This window comes from Lygodium microphyllum, chromosome 18, assembly GCF_053477565.2.
Source record: "Lygodium microphyllum isolate KBCC chromosome 18, Lygodium_microphyllum_v1.1.10, whole genome shotgun sequence".
NCBI classification, from domain to species: domain Eukaryota; kingdom Viridiplantae; phylum Streptophyta; class Polypodiopsida; order Schizaeales; family Lygodiaceae; genus Lygodium; species Lygodium microphyllum.
In genome coordinates this window covers 123,457,289-123,479,377 of record NC_141152.1, presented here as the reverse complement: position 1 = coordinate 123,479,377, position 22,089 = coordinate 123,457,289, and the positions used below count along the sequence as shown (strand labels likewise).

At 43.4% G+C, this 22,089-nt stretch overlaps 1 protein-coding gene across 17 annotated transcripts in view; it reads right to left on the bottom strand.

The window, feature by feature from the left end:
* The window catches only part of LOC148021332 (uncharacterized), a 293,723-nt gene that overhangs the window by 233,879 nt on the left and 37,755 nt on the right, over positions 1–22,089 (bottom strand). For 15 of the 17 annotated variants that reach the window (XR_015694538.1, XM_087698141.1, XM_087698124.1 and 12 more), the window contains one exon: positions 13,708–13,764. The exons of the other annotated variants lie outside the window; for them this stretch is intronic. Coding sequence is in view for 14 of the 15 variants with exons in the window: in XM_087698141.1 (XP_087554267.1) it covers positions 13,708–13,764 (57 nt within the window). In the remaining variant the exon portion in view is untranslated. The remainder of the gene's footprint in view (positions 1–13,707; positions 13,765–22,089) is intronic. 17 annotated transcript variants of the gene reach the window in all.

Genomic DNA, 22,089 nt, shown 5'->3' with positions numbered 1-22,089 from the left:
AACCCTACTATCTTGCTGGTACATCATCTTTTGACAGACACGATGTGCAGGGAGTTCTTTCAAGCACACCAACCCCGCACCTCAGGAGAGCAACTACGTAGTCTTTGGGATTAGTATGGGAGGATTCGCTCTAGCCCAGATGAGGTGATGGAGATTGCCACCGACTATTACAAACGTCTTTTCTAGTAGGAGACAACCTAGGCGGGAGGACAGTGTTACAGACAGCAGGTCTGGGATCACATCCTGTCCCTCATTACAGAGGAGATAGGATGCAGACAGCAGGTCTGGGATAACATCATGTTCCTCATCACAGAGGAGATAGAAACTCGTCCATGTTTGCCAGGTTCACTCCGTGGTCTCACTTCCTCATGTCACGTATGAGCGGATTACGCGGCCTCTAACTTCTAGTGAGAGAGAAGACGGAGTTGCTAGACTCAGAGTATGCAGATGATACAGCACTCTACATAGAGGACGATGAGTTGATGCTGGAGAAAGTGAGGCTAGCTATTGAGGTGTTCTATTCTACAGTGGGAGCGAAAATCAATTGGCGAAAGTCAATGGGTTTCCTCACAGACCTAGACTCAAGCACGGAGTGGGGCATCCACTTGGGATTTAGATGGGTGAGCAGAGGGCAAACCGTCTGTTACCTAGGGTTCCAGGTGGGACTCAACATCACTCCCGCCCAACAGTTTCTTCTAGTCCCCGATTCTATTCAGAGGAAGCTGACGTACAGGAGCACGACTCGCCTCTCACTAGCAGGCGGAGCCCTGGTGGTTAACCAGGTCCTCCTAGTGACGGCTTGGTACATCATCTCGTGTTGGTGCTTCTCCACATCCTGCGTAGTGCAGCTTCGCCACCTAGTGCGGAACTTCCTTTGGTTTGGGTCAAATGGCTCCAGGGATTCCAGGGCCAAGGTGGCATGGGGGACCATTATATGGCATCGGCCAGAGAGAGGGCTTGGGATCATAGACCCAGAGTATCAGAGTATGGCCCTCTTGGGCAAGCTAGTTGTCCACGGCCTCACACCAAGAGGGCAAACCTGGAAGGTCCTATTGCAAGAGGGTCTTCAGGATTGTAGACCGAGGCTTGGTGATGAGTGGAGGCCATCCCTGAGATGGATCTTCACATCATCCCAGATCACCCCCCCTAGATCACCTTTTCTACACAGGTTGCTCCATGTGTGGCAGGGCCTCTATAAGGCCCTAATCCAGAGCCCCCACATCCAATGGGTTGGTTGGGAGGTTGGCCTGGCTCGTACCATCAGGACATGGCGGGAGGTGTACAAGATAGTGGACGAGGAGGTGCTGCAAGGAGTATCAGGCTTCCAAAGAGGAGTGGAGTTGAAGAGAAGGAAGATAGACGCAACAATACCCTAGGAGTGGCTTGCTCCCCTGATACGAGAGCCGATAGACCCCAAGAATGTATGGGCCGCTAGGTTTTCACCAGCATGCATCCCCCTACATGTGGCAAGTAGAGTAGGTGACGCTCCACCTGGGACCTTCACCATATAGGACGGGGGGCGTCTAGCTCTTTACAGAGGGAAACAAGAAGAGGGAATACCTGTCCTTTCATGGAGGAGGATCCGAGTGATTGGCCTACAAGGGAAGACATGGCGGCTAGACCCTTTTGTCTTCTGGACGGAGCTCACGGAGTGGTGCCTCTAGATCTAGGAGGGCAAGCAACTTGATGAGCTGGAGTGGGATCCAGGAGAGTGGCTATAGCCGGCCACTGCAGTCGCCAAGAAGCCATTGAGGTTCCTGGAGTACACTGCCAGGATTGGCATACATGTACGGATGCAGGAGAATATGGATTAGGCGCTGTCACGTAGTAAGCACTGGGCGGAGCATGGTATCACAGAGCCTTTTCGACGGACCTTCTGGCGCCGCATATGGAATAGTTGGAGGTGGAAAAGGGTATCATATTTCTTATGGCTGGGGGCACATGGAGGCTTGGTGGAGGAAAATTAGCTTGCCCAGATGCATGAGGAGGGAGGTTGTAAGCATTGCACACAGCAGCCTCTAGAAACCCCAAAGCACTGCCTCTCGTCGTGTGTGGCGGCACAGCTTGTGTGGAGAGGAACATGTGGCATCCTTCACCGTATAGCACCCAACCTTGGATGTATCTCATGGGGAGCTTTCTGCTGCAGGCAGTCAACCAGGGCCGTCACCTTCTGTATGAGACCGAGATGCAGGACACGATATTCATTATCAAGGCAGGGTCGTGCGCAATGATCGGTTTGGAGGCTCTACCCATCCACCAGATACTGGGGCCCATAGCAAACTGCTATGAGGTATAGGAGATCATAGGGAGTCTTACTGGTTGGCATATCTGGAAGGCGCGGTGTCAGGAGGCTTTCCGCGGAGAGAGCTTTCAGTACAAGCGACCTTAGCAAAGCTCTGGACCTCCATCATCCACTCCCTCCGCGGCTGATGGGATCAAGTGCAAGGCGAGTCCAGGGCTCGTCAGGAGCTCCGATGTCATTTCATGCGCACTTGGGGCAGCCAAGTCCTATTTTTCGTGATGCAGATAGGTAGTCCCAAATGGCGGCAGGTCGTTGTGTTTTCTGCACTACATGTGATGAAACATTGCTTCACCTCTTTGTCTTTTGCCCTGTTGTGCGACAGATATGGAGTTTCATTTCCCGAGTGTGGTCCTCAATGACTCAGCACCGCATAACACCTCATTCATGGATTATGAGAAATATGTCCTCTATGTCTTCTTTGTATTCAGATTGATCTTTCCTTTTCCATTTCCTTAGATGGACAGCCCTGTGGCATATATGGCATACTAGGAATGCCTTTATTTTTGATTCAGCATCAGGCATCCATGGGCATGTGGGCCGTGTGCGTGGATTAGTGCTATGGCAAATCTCTTCTATGATGTCAGGTGACCTAGTTCTTCCGGATATTGCTGCTCCCTGACTGGCTATTGTTCGCTTATGTAAATATCTCCAGAGAGAGACAGTTTATGCCTGTTAGTTCTATGCTGACCTGATGGTCTGATGTAAATATTTACTACTTAATTCAATATCTTCAGGGAAAAAAAAAAAGGGGAGTGAAGAACTTTTGTAGCCAATGAATTGTTGAAAATCCATCGTAACAAGATGCAGCTTTTAGCAGTGTAAGTCTGCACATCTTAATCATCTTGCATGAGGCTCCTCAAGCATTCCAACTTCTAAATGGCTCTTCTGAAGAAACTTGCTTTAGCTACCTTATAGGTGACCCACCCATTATACTCAACTATCTAGACTGTAATTCTCTTTCACAATGTAGTCTCAAAGACTACCACTTGTGCCCCATCAACCTATTGAGTCGCATCCAGGTCTTTCCCATTGGTCTTGTAAAATTTAGGAAAGGTTATGCAAATAGCCATTGGAACACCAAAAGGGGGGAAGAAGAGGAACAACCATCAAAGTCTTGAAAGAAGGAATAGGCGGAACAATCACAAGGGTTTTTATACTGGAAGAGTTTGCTAAACAGCACTAATGGTATAAACAATACGATCAAGTGTTCTAGGCTTGTACTATAGTTAGAAGGTTGTGATTGTGACTACATCAAAAAAGAGAATGAAATCTACTGAGAGGCCATAGAGATCAAAGCCTCTAGAGATGCCAATGTGTTGCACTACCACTCACACCCACTACACCACCTTCAAAGGGGTGTGAGTGGTGATGAAGGTGCATCCTCCAAGTGTGTGTGCATGCATAGCAGCTAGCAAAGGTAGGATCAACATGGTTACCAAGTGTAATTGGGTATAAACATCTCATCTAAACACCAAAAAACCCAAAATCTATACGCGACACAACCTTCCTTTTGAAATGAACAGAAATTCCCAAAGTGTGATGTGACTAAATATACCATGCATTATTCATTTTAAGTACAGAAAGGAAATCAAAATGAATATACATCAGAGACACAATTGCTCATTTAGACAAAAGAACCAAGATAGTATATTGATCAAGTGGTACACACTGAATATGCACAATGCAGTGCATAAATATTATATATGCAAGATGGTTAAAATCAGCATCCAACAGGCATGCATGGATCCAAACAGACATATCCAATAGCTAATGACTTTCTGGTGAAAAATCCACTTGGCGCCCAATACAACAAAGTGTTGGCACCAAAGACCCAACATGGTGGATCATTGTTGAGACTCTCACAATGGTAAAAAAGATTAATAGAATTGGAGCAAGAAAGAAAAGAGACAGTTCCTTCTTACATCAATCCCCAGAAATATATGGCCTTGAACATGAACTTTGCCATCCCTAATTTATAAGTCCTTACATCCGCATGAATACCATCTTTTATGCCCCCCCCCTTACACATCGCATGTACGCAGAACCTGAACGCACAAAGTACATTAGGCTGCAGATGCATGTGAAAAGGGTTTTGTTACATATCATTTTTGGCCTAATTGAGGCAGAGGATCTCAAGTACATAGAGTGCAATTCCACCAATCCTTGATACAAGTCTCTTCCCGATTTTCTCATTCCCTTGTGTCACCATGATGTGAACATGCAGTTCAAGCGCTCCACTCAGTTTTCCTTTTATCGTATCTCTGTCAGTGTGTACAACTCATCCAACACAAGAAAACGGGACTTAGTGTAATGAGTTGAATTATGAGCAATACTGAGGATATAGTGCATGAACATGGAAGAACTAGTTTGGGACTGGAAAGTCGAGTAGTTTGATTCGGAGTCAGTCATCTATCTGTGTAGACTGAATTGGTGGCTCTAAGTGGATGATTTCATTGAACACTGTCTGGATTCTCAACTCCAGCGAGATGGACAATCGTCAGAAGGACTGCTACAGACAACAACAATCTGATAGGCATGGTACTCAAAAGACCTTGGTAACGAAACTTGATGACCCCTTCAAATTGGAGACGGTGGGTCACCTTCTGCATTTACTGTGAGTAGTCTATCCAGCAAGCCAGATAATTATTTGGTGATAGATAGGTGATATATTCATGGGACGGTTGATAGTGCAATCCCACGGCAATAGGTTGTGGATGATGGAGGAGATGCAGGTGGCTAAACCAATATCACATAGTGGAATGCATGCCATATGCTATTGTTGGAATGGTAAGAAGATGATGTCACTCATCACTACAAGTATTAAGTCAAATATGCTATTACAACCTCTTGATCAAACCCCTGCTCACAAGCCTCCATGGATTGACTTGACTCTATTACCAAAGGTCATAGAAAGATGATCATGATGGCCAAATTGTTGGGTCCGAAGCCCAAACGGGCCGAATCATTGTTGAGACTCTCAAGTTAGAAGAAAGAATAGAATCAGAGCAAGAAAGGAAAGAGACATTTATATTTCTTCTTCCATCAATCCACCAATGTATAGCCTTGAATATGAACTTTAGAATCTTCAATTTTATGACTCCTTGCATGACATGAATATAACCTTTTAAATCCCCCTCCCCATCAAACTAGAAGCCATCCTATGGGAAAAACAACTATGGCCCAATCCAACTCTTCTTCACAAGGTAATCTCTTTCTTTGCGATATATAAAAGTGTTTCTAGATATCCATTGGTCTACACCAAGTCCCTTAGTTGACAACCGCAAGCCATTTGCATCAAACCTTATAAGCTCAATCCCAAATATGCCGATGCAATCAAGCAAGAACTAGAAAAAATGGTAGACAGCTGCAGTTGGTCTTTGAAAAGTGTCCAAAGACTATAATCCAGCTTATTCCATTTCAATGTCGCTTTCTGGTGGTCCAAGACTTTCTCTTGGGTCACATAGTTTCAACAAGAGGGTTGGTCCCAAATCCATAAGAGATTATTGCCATCCTTAGATTACCGCCCCCAACCATGACAAAAGGAGTTCATATTTTTCTTGGCCACACCTATTATCACAGAAGATTTGCAGAACAATATGCTAATGTGACTTATCCTCTCTCTCGGCTTCCCAACCCCTAGTTGGACATCTTACGCAATGGAAGCTTTTCTCTATCTTAAGTATAGACTCACTTGAGCCCCCAATTTAGTCACCCCAAACTGGTCCAATATTTTTCAATGTACACATAGATGCTAGTCTGTAGGTGCAATGTTTACCCATTCTAACTCCAACTTGAATATGGATTATCCCATTTGTTACTCTAGTAGGTTGCTTAACTTGGTCGAGCATAATTACTCAACTACAGAAAGGGGGGGTTTGGCAATTGTATATACCTCTCAAAAAGTTAACTGTATTTTAGGTACACACTTCATGGTACTTTCTTACCATAAGCCCTGTAGGGACCGGTTAGGCACGGAGATCGAGACAAATTGTCCTACACACAGTGAAAGATAGAGAGAGAGAATGAGAGAGAGCAGAGTAGGTATGTCCAAAGCTGAAATACATATATCTATCCAACTCTTATCATCTGTCGGCAATGAGCAAACCGCTCTGCTAGAAGACCCTTCGTGAGAAGGTCTGCATGGTTATCATTTGTATGCACTTTGACAAGCTCAATGCTCTTGTTGTCAAGTACATCTCTAATGAAGTTGTACTTCACCTGTATGTACTTTGTCTTTGCACGAAAGACAGGATTCCATGCTAGCATGGTAGCACTGTGACTATCACAATAAAGAACAAGTAACTCTGTGATACCAAGCTCTCCCACCAGACATGAAAGCCATAAAGCCTCCTTGCATGCCTCAATGGCAGCCACATACTCTGCCTCTGTAGTAGACAATGCAACACACTTTTGTAGCCTGGAGATCCAAGAGACCGCTCCCCCTGTGAAAGTAAACACATACCCAGAAGTGGACTTCCTGTAGTCCGCATGACCAACATAGTATGCATCTATAAAGCCAACAACAGATGCCTTCTGCTTTCCAAAGCAGATGCACAACTCCTTTGTGCATTTGAGGTATCTCATAATACCTTTCACTACATCCCAATGCTTCTTGCCAGGGGTTGCCATGTATTTGCTAACCACTCCCACTTCAAAGGCAATGTCAAGACGTGTAGCAACCATAGCATACATCAAACTGCCTACAGCTGAAGCATATGGTATCTTGGCCATTTCAGCCTTCTCATCATCAGATGTAGGACTGTCCTCTGCACTAAGTTTCACATAAGGAGACAATGGAATCCCAATTGTTTTCCCCCCTCCATATTGAAACGTTGCAAAACTTTGGAGATATACTCTTGCTGAGATAGATAGAGTAAGCCTTTCGATCTATTCGCATGCCAAGAATGTGATTTGCATCACCAAGATCCTTCATGTCAAACCTGCCGTGAAAACTTTGCTTCAATGAATCCAAGGCATGAGTATCCCTGCCAACAATCAGCATGTCATCAATATACAAAACCAAGATAGTCAGGCTGCCATGTGCTGCCTTCTTGGTGTACAAGCAGTGATCCACTTTACTTCTATGAAAGCCTTGGGACTGCATGAATGTATCAAACTTATGATACCATTCTCTTGGTGCTTGTTTCAGCCCATACAAACTCCTTTTGAGTTTACATACCATTTTTTCCTTCCCTTGTTCAACAAACCCTTCAGGCTGCTGCATATATATGTCTTTATGCAGATCACCATGTAAAAACGTAGTCTTTACATCCATCTGTATGAGCTCAATATCCTCAACTACAACCAAGACCAAAATGGTTCTCAATGTAGTCATCTTGACTACAAGAGAGAAAATCTCATCAAAGTCAATTCCATGCTCCTGCTTATATCCCTTTGCAACCAATCTTGCTTTGTACTTGGGTAAGGAACCAGAAGTGACCTTCATCTTGTAAACCCGTTTGCGTGGAAGGATTTTCTGCCCTTTAAACAACTGCACCAAGTCCCAAGTACACTTTTTTTTAAGAGATTCCATCTCTAACAACATGGCTTTATACCATTTCTTGCTGTCCTATCTGTCTATTGCTTCCTTGAAGCAAGATGGTTCACCACAGTCTGTCAACATGACATAATCAGCCACATTAATTGCACCAGGAACAAATCCGTCAGGTTGTCTAGTAGCCGTAGACGATCTCCTAACCCAATGGTCATTGTTTGCTGGCTGTTCCTGCAAATTTTCATTTTCAGCATGCTGTCCTGGCATTTCAGCCTGCAAATCAACATTAACAGCTTGCTGTCCTGGCTGTTCCTGCACATGTAATGGCTCATTTTCATGGGCAATAGCTGGCTGATCATTTCCAGCATTTACAGGTCCATTTACAGCAAGTATTTGCCGTTGTATAGCGGGCACATTTTGCTGTCCAAAAGGTATTTCTTCCTGGAATACAAACCTACAGACCTCCTCAGTCTTTTTGGGCTGTTTGTGCATGCAATCTTCCCGGAAGATAACGTCATTGCTACATACTACTTTCCTTTTCTCGGGATCCCACAATCTATACCCCTTTTCACCCTCGTCACCATATCCTAGGAAAATGCATTTACAGGACTTTGGCTCAAGTTTACTGTGTTTTTCTTTACAAATGTGCACAAAAGCCTCACAGCCAAACACTTTCATATGAGCATATGTAGGTGGCTTACCCAACCACGCTTCTTGGGGAACTCCCCCCCCCCCCCCCCCCAAAGACCTATTTGGTGACCGATTAATCAAATGAACGATTGTCATAACAGCCTCTGCCCAAAAACCATGAGGTAATGTAGCATGACACAGCATCGTACAGACCTTATCCTGTATAATCCGATTCATACACTCTGCAACTCCATTTTGGGGCGGATTATGATGGACAGTGAGCTCCCTCTTTATCCCTTTGCTATCACAAAATGCCTGAAAGGCCTTGGATACATATTCCCCACCATTGTTAGAGCGAAGACACTTAAGTGTCTTATCTATCTGATTTTTAGCCAATGCCAAGAATTTTTTTAACTTGTCAAGCACTTTATCCTTGCTACGAATAGGGTAAACCCATACTTTCCATGTAGCATCATCGACAAAGGTGAAAAAATATTTATTTTTCCCTAAAGATAATCCTGGCATTTGACATACATCCGAATGTACTAACTCTAGAGGAGAAGATTTGAAAGAAAGAGACTTTTTGTGAGACATCTGTGCATGTTTGCCACAAATACAATGATCACAATACTCAAAATCAGCATAATGAAGACAAGGCAAGTAACCCAAACGAGAGAGTACTTTCATTCCTATTTGACTCATGTGTCCCAACCGGCCATGCCACAAAGAAACGCTTGGCTACTCGGTCACGGCAACAACATGGTCACGCACACTAGATACATGAAGTAGATACAAAGTATCACTCTTGTAACCTCTGGCAATCACTCTTGATTCCTTACAGATCTTCCATTTTCCATCACTAAAGGTGGTATGAAAACCATCATCATCTAGCTGCCCTGTGCTAATCAAGCTTTTCTTGAATTGAGGTACATGCCGTACATGCTGAAGTGTAAAGATAGAGCCATGCTGAAACTATAACTGCACACTACCAATACCTACAATCTCACATGCATAGTTGTCCCCAAGATGGACAACACCATGTCGACCCCCTATATAGACGGAGAACCACTCACGATGAGAGGTGACATGAAAGGAGGCACCTGAATCGAGAATCCAGATATGCATGTCATCATCTATATCTGCAAGTAGAGCATGTGCACCAAAGTGTGAAGAGACAAAGAGTACGTCACTCCCATTGTCACTGTCATGAGTGACTACATTCACCTCTTCAATTTTTACACTGCTCTTCTTAGGCTGACTGTCCTTCTTCTCTTCCTTGCTATCATCTGTCTTCTTGCCTTTCCTTTCTCTTTCTTCCATTTGTAGCAGTAATGTTTAAAGTGACCCTTCTTGCCACAATGATGGCATTCAATATCTTTGCCACGTGATTTACTGCGTCCCTTGCCATCATATTTAACCTTTTGCTATGATTTGCCCCTAGTATGCAAAGCACTGGAAGACTTACTAGATGCACTATTATGCCGATTCATCTCTTCCATAAGTAGAGAACTCTCTACAAAAGGATTACATTAGAATTGCTCATAGCAGTCCTTAATGTATCCCAACTCTTTGGTAGAGTGCAAAGTTAGAAAATAGCCTTAAATTCCTCATCAATCATGAACTTCAAGGCAACCAGCTAGCTGAAATTTGAGTTAAACTCACTGAAGTGAGTAGACATTGGTGTACCCTCTTTCATACACAAATCCATAAGCTTTTTCAACCAATATACTTTGCTTGCAGCACTCTTTTGTACATACAGCTCTTCCAGTCTAGTCCATATAGCATATACAGAATCCAAACCTTCAATGTTGAAGAGCAGGGCATTAGAAATTGATAGCTCTATGGTTGAGCATGCAAGCTCATTTAACTCATCCAATCGTCTTGATCCATGTCCACAGGCTTTGCCCCTTTGGTTTTGATCGGCTTTGCCTGCTTCTTTTGTAACAGGATATTGCAGCACCGCTTTTGCCAAACTGCAAAATTATGTACGCCTTAAAGCTTCTTTATGTGCATCAGATTGCTGTTGTCATTGCTGCCAGCCATGATTTTCAGTCCAAATGTGACCAAAAAACGAGCAAATGCAGGCCCAAAACTGTTACCCAAGTGACCAAGGTACAAACAAGTACCAATCAGAAATAAATGACCATGCAGAAGCACGAATTTCAGATCTGTAATTAAATATTCAGGAGCACCAAACCATGTGCTACAGCATTATCCAACTAATTACAGCTGTTGCAAGGGCATATGCATCACATTACTTGAGGAATCCCAAAATTTCAGCTGCAATTTCTGTTGTACATGTACCCACAGGCATAAAATTTGAAACGAACGGTCAAAAGCCCCAAAATTTTGTGCTCAAAGCATCAAACACACATCTGTTCCCGCTACCCACACATCCCGTCTGTTTGGAGACGCCCGTCAGCTGGTCGCCAGTCCACCACACTCCTCTCGCTGGAGCCTGGCCCTATCGCCTGTGACTGGAAACACGATGCCTGCAGCTCACGCCTGTGACTCTCCTACTCGCTTTTGAGCTGTCTCGTCACCACACTGGTCTTCTGCCTCAGCCTGACGATCATCTGCAGCACCTTACGCTCTGATACCAGTTTGTAGGGAACGGTTAGGCACGGAGATCGAGACAGACTGTCCTACGCGTACTGAGAGACAAAGAGAGAGAGAGTGTGAGTGAAAGAGAGCAGAGTAGAGAGTGAGCACATTTACAGATACAATGACGAGAGAGTACCTTTAGGTTTTTAGATAGATATATATGTGTAAGTACAAGTGCTAAGGGTGTGTTCACACCCAAGCACATTTAACAGGCATGAGGCCTTTATTCCCAACAAGCCCCTCAAGTACTTTCTTACACACTTCATGGTACTTTCTTACCACAAGCCCCTCAAGCACTTCTTGAACAAAGCTCTATAATAGGGTGGGTCTGGTGCTCACTTTCGTTCAGGAATTTGACTTTGAGATCTAGATTCGCTGTGAAGAACATCGTACCATGGCCAATCATTAATCAAGAGTAGAAACTGAGAAACTAGCTACAAGTATAACTGATGAGCTTCCTGACAATGCTTTATTTCTAGTGTCTTATCCCTTCTACCAAGTGGAAGCAATACTACATGTTAAGCTCAAAAAGATGTATTACACATTAAATCTTCATTAGCTCTTTAAAACAGCCCCAAATCTCATTGATTACCAAAGTTTATGTGTCCCATAAGCCAAAACCCTAATTTTGGGATGATATATGGCATCTCCCAACTATTGCATCCATGTTGATCGTATCAACAATCTAGAGTATCATCTATGGAGACTTTCTTGGGCTGAAAGGCTCAACATTACTCGACTTTTTATTTTTTATCTAGGTTCCCCCAGCTCTATTGAGTACCATAAGGGTGAGGCCATGACTCAAGCTCAATGGGTATATAGAAGAGTTACTTGGGTCATTCTACCCAACCGTATTGTATTTGCTCATCGGTCCTAAGCTTCTAGCTACCAAATAGAGGGATTTCCTAATCTTCCAGTAGAATATTTAGCCCTAAACATTGTGGGCAAGCCACCTAAATATTACTATATTTCCTTAGAGCAGTATCATGGTTAATCTTGTATGAGATGGATGGCTTCTGGTGAGCAAAGCCTTTATATATTAAAAAATGGAATAATGTAGTGAGTTTTCTTTTTTTCCCTGTGCAATCTTATCTTAAAAGAATTATGATTCAAATTAAGTTACCTTGTTCCATCTCTCCATCAAGCATGTAGTTGGGTCTAGATCTATATGCAATCTACTATCACAAGTGCAATTACTCTAATCCTCTATCAAGAGTAGCCTACAAACTTGTTTGATCCGAGTCCTCTTTCAAGAGCCAACCATCATCCTCTATCGTGAAAGTGAAGACCATGTCTATGCTAATTGCAATGACCCCAGTAGGATGTCCCCTCTAGAGAAGAGACATATCCGGCTCTAGGAAGTGCTTGTATCCTCCTCCACTAGCAGTGGATTCTCTTCATCACTATCCCCACCATAACTTTAGCACCTCTAACTTCTAAGATTGTGTAGTCATTGTCTCTATAGAAAAGCAAACCACTCTCCCACTAAAAAAGTAACCTGCATGGAGAACTGAGGGTGTGGCCAAACTCTGATTTGAAATAGTGGGTGAATTCAACAATCTGCCACAGGACAGATGAGACAGATCTCCAAGCTCTAATTATGGCAGCAGCAAATCTAACCTAAAAGCTCTTTCCTGGATCTCTGGCCCTGATCTCTTTGAAAATCCAATAGATGCCAGGCTGCTATGATCCTCCAAGTATGGGAGGTATGACCTCCATGGCAATGGTGACATCAATCCCTCAGACAATCTCTCTAGCATGTACCCTAATGCCATAATCTCCTAGAATGTTGTGAGAAAGCCTGCGCTGAGAACATCTCATTAGTCCAGAAAGGTCCTACCCAATCCAGGGGCCATAAGGTATCTATTGATGCTCTTAGTGACAACTCTCCTTGTAATCCATAGAAATTTCTTCTCTTGGAAAGAGATGTTTATATGGGGGTACACGTTATATATATTTGCAAATGAAGTGCTTTTTTTACATATTGATGTGGCAGAACACATGATATAGTGCAGTCAGATAATTTGCAAGAGTCATGGAGGTCTTACAATCTGAGCTCAGCTGCGTTAACATGGTATAATATTTGAACAAATGTAGTACTATCATTGGAGAGACTCTTTCTGAATGTTGGGTTCATGGCAAGTTTACGAAGATTATCCTTGTCTGCTATAGCTTTTCATCCACAGCTCTGCTACAATGATGCTAGAGAGATTTTTGAAGGTACCCCTTCTGTCGAAAGGTGTGGAGACATCAAGTGCTCAGGCATACCCTACTAATCTCTACTTTATACAAATGTGAAGGAAAATTCAGCAACAGTTAGACAAGCTGTAGGTTTGAACTAAATTTAAGAAGTCTACTGTAATTTGTTTTCAAACATGGATGTGGAACATCACAATCACATGCTAGCCCTAACACTAATTTTATTCTTTCCATAAAGAGTATTTAACTGAGGTGGGCATGTGACCCGGCTAGAATAAAGGAGGCTACTCATATATTCTCATTCTTTAGCTATTAAGGAGTCTAAATTCTTCAGAAAGAGTAAGAGCAAAAAAATGGCCAGTAACAATCAAAACGTGACCAGCCAACAGAACAACAATAGCCCAAGTATATTATGTCTTATTCATTTTTAGTATTGCTTATTTGAAAGATTAGAACAAATAATACTAATCTAGAGCACCTCAAGTAGTGACTCCGATCCCATTGCCTCGCATGCATCTTGATGAAACATTATCACCTACATTTCATCACATGAGAGTCCATTATACCAATATATGGATTTGCATGTTTGAATTCATCTTGAGAGCTATTTCGTTTTGCTTGATAGAAAGGTTTTAAAATATACTTTACCTATATCAAAATCACATATGTTTACTTATAAACTCCTAATTGAACATGCCACTGCATGCATGGCGACAACAAGATCTGTCACACAGGCATTTTATGCATTTTATCAAGTGCTACAGACACAAATGACATTCATGCATCTTCAATAACCCCATGCTTTAGTTCTGTTATTTTCAGCTCAACTCCATCTTCATTCTACAAAATTATTTGCATCCACTCCCACCTTCAGTGAGAAGAACAATAATAGGGAACAAACTTCACCACCCAGCATTAGCAGCAGATGAGTTCTCCTTTTCTTAGAGAGCCTTCTCCCTGAAGAAGGGGAGCAGGGAGAAGGAGACTAAGTCTATGTCAGCTCTTGCGTTATGCAAGGGTGTTTGATCAGTTTCATAGGGCATCTCCTATAGTAGGGGCCCTTGTTGCCACTTCTCAAAAGGGACAACAAGGGAAGGGTAAGAAACCTCAAAATTCCACTCAAACCTCATCTAGTGAGACCCAAGGGAACAGCCAACCTCTCTTGAACTAGGGTGGTAGAATAGGTATCTAAGAAGAATAGGTATTGTCAACATTGTCAGCAAGCTGGCCATTTTGATGACGAGTGTCGTTCAAAGGCAAGAGGCACACAGCCAAAATCCAAGTCTCAGACCTCTGCACCCCAACAGGGTAACCCCCAACAAGGTAAGCAGGGTGCTGGCAACCAATCTTAGGGGACGTGGAAAGCTCAATCTCACGCTGCACCAGTCGGTCATCATAGTCAACAACATTCTCAACGCTAGAGGGCTTGTTTGATTGGTCTACAAAGGCCCACGTCGTCTCTTTAGAGGTATCAAATGTGAGTCTCATCCATATCTGTGAGCTGTCTTCCAAGAAGATGGTTGCAAAGGCCCACTTGTCACAGTCAAGCACTTCTACTCCTACTTGGATTGTGGACAATGGAGCTACTCATCACATGACCCCTATAGATAACATTTTTCTCAGCAAACATCTTGCAATTGGGAGAGTCAAAGTAGGAAACAATTCCTCAATCAAGATCCAAGCTTGTGGTCACATTAGTTTTGCCACTGATATGGGTCAAGATCATGCCACGCTTGACGACATTTATCATGTCCCCTAGCTTGGGGTGAGCTTATTGTCTATTCAGTAGCTTTGTCAGTTGAGGCGAGCAGTCTTCTTTACATCGACCATAGTCGAAGTCATTGATGACAAGACTAGTTTAGTCATCATTCGCGCCAAGGCACAGCCTAATGGCCTCTATCACCTAGCGCAATTTCTTGCCGTGCCCCATAGCCGAGAACTCGGAGTTCCATCGCTTCTAGGATTTAGCCACTGCACGAGAGCCCTCGAGCACTAAGCGTCTTTGGCATTACCCCTTAGAACATCTTGGATAGGACTCTCTTTATGAGTTGTCACATTGCCACATGGTTGATGGCATTCCTCGTCTAAAGCTATCTCGAGAGGTTTGTAAAGCATGTTAGCTAGGTAAGTAGCACCGTACCGCATTTCCACAAGAGTCCACTCATCGAGCAAAGGCTCCATTGAGATTGATTCACGTTGATCTTTGTGGCTCACAACGCCCACTGCCACCTTAAATGGTGCACTTTACTTCTTTTTTATAGTGGATGATTTCTCTCAATACATGTGGGTATACTTTCTCAAGCACAAGTCTAGTGCTTTCACCTATTTCGGTGCTTGGGTGATATTGGTTCATAACCAGAGTGGACGTCATATAGATACCATGAGGAGGGATAGCAATGGCGAGGTTATCTCCCATGAGTTTTCTGAGTTTCTATAGAAGCATGGCATTTCTCACCAACTCACCTCTACTTACTTCCCTTCCCAGAATGGAGTCGTAGAGCATGGGAACTGGACAATCTTGAACATGGCACGCTCTATGTTGTTTGCACTAGAGCTTCCCGATCGTCTATGGGTTGAGGTTGTTAGCACTATAATGTACACCCTTATCAATTGATGCCCGCCGACTGCAACAATCCCTCAGTGGACTCCCTACAAGGAATTCTTTGGAGATAGGCCTACTATTTCCCACTTTAGAGTCTTCCGAAGTCGTACATACACACACGCCTGATGACAAGATAGGAAAGCTCACTCCCCGAGCTGATTTGTTGATCTTTGTGGGTTATTCTTTCAAAGTGAAAGCCTATCATTTGTTTGATCCTCAAGCAAACAAGGAGATCGTTAGGCAAGATGTTGTCTTTGATGAGAGGGACTTAGTGCAATCTTATGCACCGTACTCTAAGTCCTTACCTCAACCCACATCATCTAAAGTTGTGCCTTCTGAGCCAGTTCTACTGCCCACTCCTGACCTTCGTGCTAATTCTTCCCCTCCCAGGTCCCCTCCGCGAGACTTGTTACCTCACTAGCACCAACAAACTATGCGGGATTCGAGGATCCTTCCGCCGGATTGCTCTCTGGAGGGCCCTTGAAGATCTACTCAGCTTGCCCCTCAAGCTTCATATGCTTCAATCTTTATGGCTAATTACATTACACATTTCGAGCCAGACTGTTGGCCTAGAGGCTCTCCAAGACCATCTGTGGCGTGAGGTGCAGATAGTTGGCAAGGAGGCTCTCCAAGACCCTTTGTGGTGAGAGGCCATGGAGAAGGAACTAGATAGTATTGATCAAAATGAGACTTGGACCTTGGTGGATCGTCCTAGTCACAAGGTCATCAGGATGAAGTGAATTTTTAGGACCAAGCTAAAGGCTAATGGGACTCTCCATAAGTACAAGGCTTGCCTTGTAGTGTAAGGTTTTCGTCAGAAGCAAGGTATTGATTATGAGGAGACCTTCATACCCACTACTTAGATGACATCTTTCCGTTTGCTAGTTGCACTTGCTGCTCACCACGGTTGGCCGATATACCAAGGGGATGTCAAGAGCACCTTTCTAAATGGTTATTTGGAGGAGAAAGTCTATGTGGAGTAGCCACCGGGATTTCCTTCTACTAACCGTTTGGACAAGGTGTTCCATTTGTGGAAAGCTCTTTATGGGCTCAAGCAAGCTCCGAGGTCTTGGTTCCAAAGGATGGACAAATTCTTACAGACTCATCGATACCATTTTACCCCCTATGATCCAAATCTTTGTGTGTGCACTACATGCATAGGGGTCAGCTACATCTTACTATACGTCGATGACTTACTTATCATTGGCTCAGATTCTACTGCCATAGCGGAAATTAAGGCCAAGATTTGTTCTATCTTTGAGATGACTGACCTCTGTCTGTTATCTTATTTCGTGGGGATGGAGGTAGTTCATTTTGGGAAAAGTATTTGTGCCTCATAGCAGAAGTACGTTCTTCAACTGGTGGAACAGTATTGCACAGATCAAACACGGCCATTGGCCATACCTCTTGATCCCACTATCTATCAAATGATACCCTAGATCAGCCCTTCAATGCACACACCTATCAATCTATTGTAGGGAAGCTTCTTTGGTTGATTTATACTAGGCCAGATTTAGCATATCAATTAGTGTACTAAGTCAATATTTTTCAACACCTAGAATGTCACATTGGATTGCTTGTCTACCTGTGTTGAGATATTTGTGGTGCACTTTTCATTATGAACTGACTTATGGACATGGTTTATGCTTGCAAGTTTACACCAATTTTGACTAGGCCAAGGATCCTGGCACCCGGTGTTCCCACGGTGGTTACCTCTTTTCCTTGGGCATGGCTCCCATTTCTTGGTCAAAGCCATAAGCAAGAGACACTGGCAACTTCCACGGCAAAGGCTAAGTATAGGGCTCTCTTTGATGGTACCACTAAGGCCATCTATCTGAGAAGCTTGCTGGCTGCGCTTCAATTCCCCTGTGATTCTCCTATAGTTGTCTATTGCGACAACCAGAGTGCCATTGCCCTTGCGGGAAACCTGATCATCACACCTCGAACACGGCATGTGGGAGTCCACTTCCACTTTACCAGAGAGCAAGTTGAGCGAGGCACTCTTCCCCTAGAGTTTGTGCCTTCAAGTGAAAATTTTGCAGACATTTTGACCAAAGTAGCCAACCAGCCATTCCAATAGTACATCCTACCTCGAATCGTTGGCTTGGGTTCACCCTTCTTTACTTCTTCAACTTGACGAGGAGAGGGTGCTTCCCTCTTGCTTCTCCCTCCAATTTAAGAGAGAGCAGTTTCTTCTCTTGCTCAGTGGCAGTGATGATGCTAACAGTTTAGCTTTGGACATTTCAAACATTTATTCTTTGTATTGTACTTAAGGACATTTGTAACGTCATCTCCACTATCAGGATAACAAGATTGTAAAAGGGCAATGGGACAAGTGAACAATTCCCCTGTAAGGGTACTATCCAGTAGCACTGTTGCATCACATTCTACATAAGCATGAAATCTTGCATACTCCTTTGCATTACCCCATGCATTGACATTCTATTCATGTAAACATGCATTTGTGTGCATTTATCCCTTTTCAGTCTTTCACGACTAGTCAACTCTGGATCCACCATAATCCTGGTATTGCACATAGCAATCTCCAAAGGCACTATTTTTCCCATTCTTGCTTGTCTTACTAAGCTCACCATTATCCTTTTTGCCTCCTTGCATATTCTCCAGATGACTGGCACACACACACTTCAGTATCCCTAGGCACTTATCCTAGTAGCATGTGGGATTGCTTTGCTTGTTGTATGAAGGTAGTGGGGCCGTCCATCCTTATTTTCACGTACTTCGGGGTACAATGACTCAATAGGACGAAGACCGATTTCAAACCCTCACTTACTACAAGTCTTTTAAAAAAATCAAACCAGCTGCCCTTTCGAAAAGAAAAAAGGGTCTATTGCTAATTCCATCCACCTTTGCAAGACTTGGTAGGCCCTTAGGCAACCAACGCACACCCTTGGTCCAATGCCCTACCCTCTCAAGGATAATCACTTGGGCTCCCTTGGTAAAATAACCATCACCTCTATAGTCTTGGTAGGTCATTGGGCAGCCAATGTGCACCCTTTGCCCAATGCCCTGGCTGCTTTGGGGTGGGACGCCTTGGGGGTAAAGACTATAGATATTAAGGGTTTTTTTCTCATGGCTCTATTTTGGGTTTGAGAGGGGGTGTTGAACTAAAAATGCATAAGCTTGACTTAAAGAGCCCCATAACGTGTTTAATTAATAAAGCAAACCTTTTATTTTAAAAAGAAATGTGATCCTAAAGAGTTATTGTGTCCCACATGCAAAACCCTAATTTGGGTGCCCCAAACTTTCTATAAATAGGCATGCAGTCCACCACTCTCCCTTAATCTCATTTTTGTAGATTTCATGTATTTTATCTTGCTGCCCAGACCTCGAATGCAGAGGATATCACGGTCCAAGCTGGACATTGTTATCTACAATAGTCTGGCACCTGTTTTCAACCTACCACACATTATTCGGAGGTGATTTCAACCTACTAACTAGTGCTACTAGTTTTTTTGTTGTCACCAACTTGCCAAGTCATCAACCTGTCAAAAGTGGAGCAACAATGGAAGTGTAGATATATGCTGTAATAAACTGCTGAAACACAAGACAAAAGAGAAAGGGAAAGAAAGAACACTGAAGAACACAATACAAATGAGAACTCAAATATATGCTTGGAAAATGGAATCCATATATCCAACATGAGACAGTCAGTCGCATACAATAGTCCACATGTGTGATGGCAGATGAGTTGCTAAGTAAGGAGGAGAAGCCTGAATATATAGGACAATAATATATCCTCAATATGATCAGGTTGGCTATCATTTAATGCTGGTCGCCCAGCAATAAATGCTAAATATGACCGAAACGAAGACCATAAAAAATGCCTAAAATATCCTAAATAATGTCCCCAGTCTCTGCATGAACAGACTCAAACATGAGTTAACATATCTCCTAACACCCTCTCTCAGATCATGGGTGATCTGATACAATACAATGGTACAATGAGAATGAATCATACAACATAGAACCACCAAGTAGAACCATGGATACCCAAGCAATAGGTGATTAAGCCACCACCAAGGTGCCTCGGAGAGAACTTGATCTCGAGGTCGAACATACTAGCTCCTAAAAATAGAGAAGATTATAGCATATCTCTGTGTTTGTCCTAATGTCTCTCAGTAGCATACATGACCATCCTATCAAAAATGCCTCTAGAACATACGTGACCATGGATTCCCCGCCTTTGGCTAAACCGCCAAAGTGTCCCCTCATGTGATCTCATAACTAGGAACCAAGCACACTCTCTATCAAATAAACAGCCCATCATGAACCTAGATATCAATCCCAACTCCAGGATTTGAACTTGCCACAAGCTTCAATCGATGCGTCAGGGAAGACCCTCTCTGGATCCTATGCATCTATATAGATGTATAGATGAGGCACGGCTGCCCCATCTTACCACCCTCTCACACTCCCGCTCTAGCATTGGATAGTCGTGAGGGATGCTGTCATCACCACCACTAGAAAGCAGCTAAGGAAAGGGCCATCAATCCCTTCCCACGATCTGAAGAAGCGGACCCTTTTTGCGCTATGGGCTTCTCCTTGCTCGGAGGATCGGAGTTTGAGTCGAAGGCAAATAAAGACTCGTCGAAGGAGTCCACATGCCACTTCGTCTTCTTCTCCTCCTTGGAAGCCCCTAGCTCTATGCAGCCCTTCCGTAAATGACCTTTCTTCCCACAATGGTAACATTGGGAATTCGACTTTTTCTTCTTTGAACCCCTCTCTGAAGCTGCAAGAGCCTCACTAGAACCAGATGAAAGCCTCCCTATAACCGCAATGATGCCTCATGCTCAAGCAACATTGAGGTCATATGTGTAAAACTGACAAGAGTTGATGATGTCTACACCCTCAATGCATTCACCACTCCATCAAACACCAGAGGGAGTTTGGAGAGTACAAGTCCAATAAGATGAGCCTCTAAAAGGGCAGACTGCATTTTCCGAAGCTGATCTTGGATTTGGGTCACACAAAGTAGAAAAGACTGGATAGTATCTTTGGCCTCGAATGAAATTTGTTGGAGGTATCCATAAAGAGCAACTGCCCTCATGGTGGAAGGTGTAGCGTACATCAGCTGCAACTTCATCCATACTTCAAAAGATGTCCTACAGGAGGTAACCACCGGTAGGACTTCTTTGGAAATACACCGAAGTAAGGCCCAGTAAGTACGGGCATCATCGGAATCCCATGTAAGCACCGCTTCCTCATGGTTGTCATCATCAAAATCAACTAGAACAAGAGAAGGCCGTTGAGGACATTCAGTAGCTCCACAAACCACATACCACAACCGCTTCTGTATAAACCAAGCCTTCATCACAGCAATCCATGTTAGATAATCACGTCCATGTAACTTATTATCAGTGGATGTACATGGAGGAGCCGTCTATAGAGGATTTAGAAGAGAAGTAGAGAAAAGAAGGTATTTGGAGAGGGAACACAACCAAACCACAAGCACAGACTGCAAAAAATGAGAGTTTACATGTAGTATTCACGAAAATCTGACCAAAACAAGAAGAAAACTACTGCAAAAAATCAAAAAATCAGCCAGAAACTACCTGAAACAACAAAAACGGCTTGATAATGCAGTCGCCCAACCAAGAGGAGATCCAAAAACACCAAAACCCAAGCTGGAACTGACACACAAGCAAGAGAGGGGCTCATGTAGGCTATACATATACTAACATCAGCAAAAACACAAGAAAAACAGGTCACCTGGTTGGAGCAACAGTCGCATGATTACCAATGGTCAAAATAGTCCTGAAATCAGCAAAGAAATTATAGCAAGAGCATAGAACTTGAAATCTGATACCATGTCAGAAGTGGAGCAGCAATGGAAGAGTAAATATATGTTGTGATAAACTCCTAAAACACAAGACAAAAGAGAAAGGGAAAGAAAGAAAACTGAATAGCACAATACTGATGAGAACTCGAATGTATGCTCGGGAAATTGAATCTATATATCCAACACGAGACAGCCGCATACAACAGTGAGTCATTAGCTGCATGGGCAATGGCACTAGCTCCTCTCTCCATAAAGTCCCCACACATGTGATGGCAGATGAGTTGCTGAGTGAGGAGGAGGAGGCTGAATATATAGGACAAAAATATGTCCTCAATATGATCAGGTCGGTCAACATTTAATGCTGGTCTGTTAGCAATAAATGCTAAATATCACCAAAATGAAGACCATAAAAATGCCTAAAATATCCTAAATAATGTCCCCAGCCTCTGCATGCATAG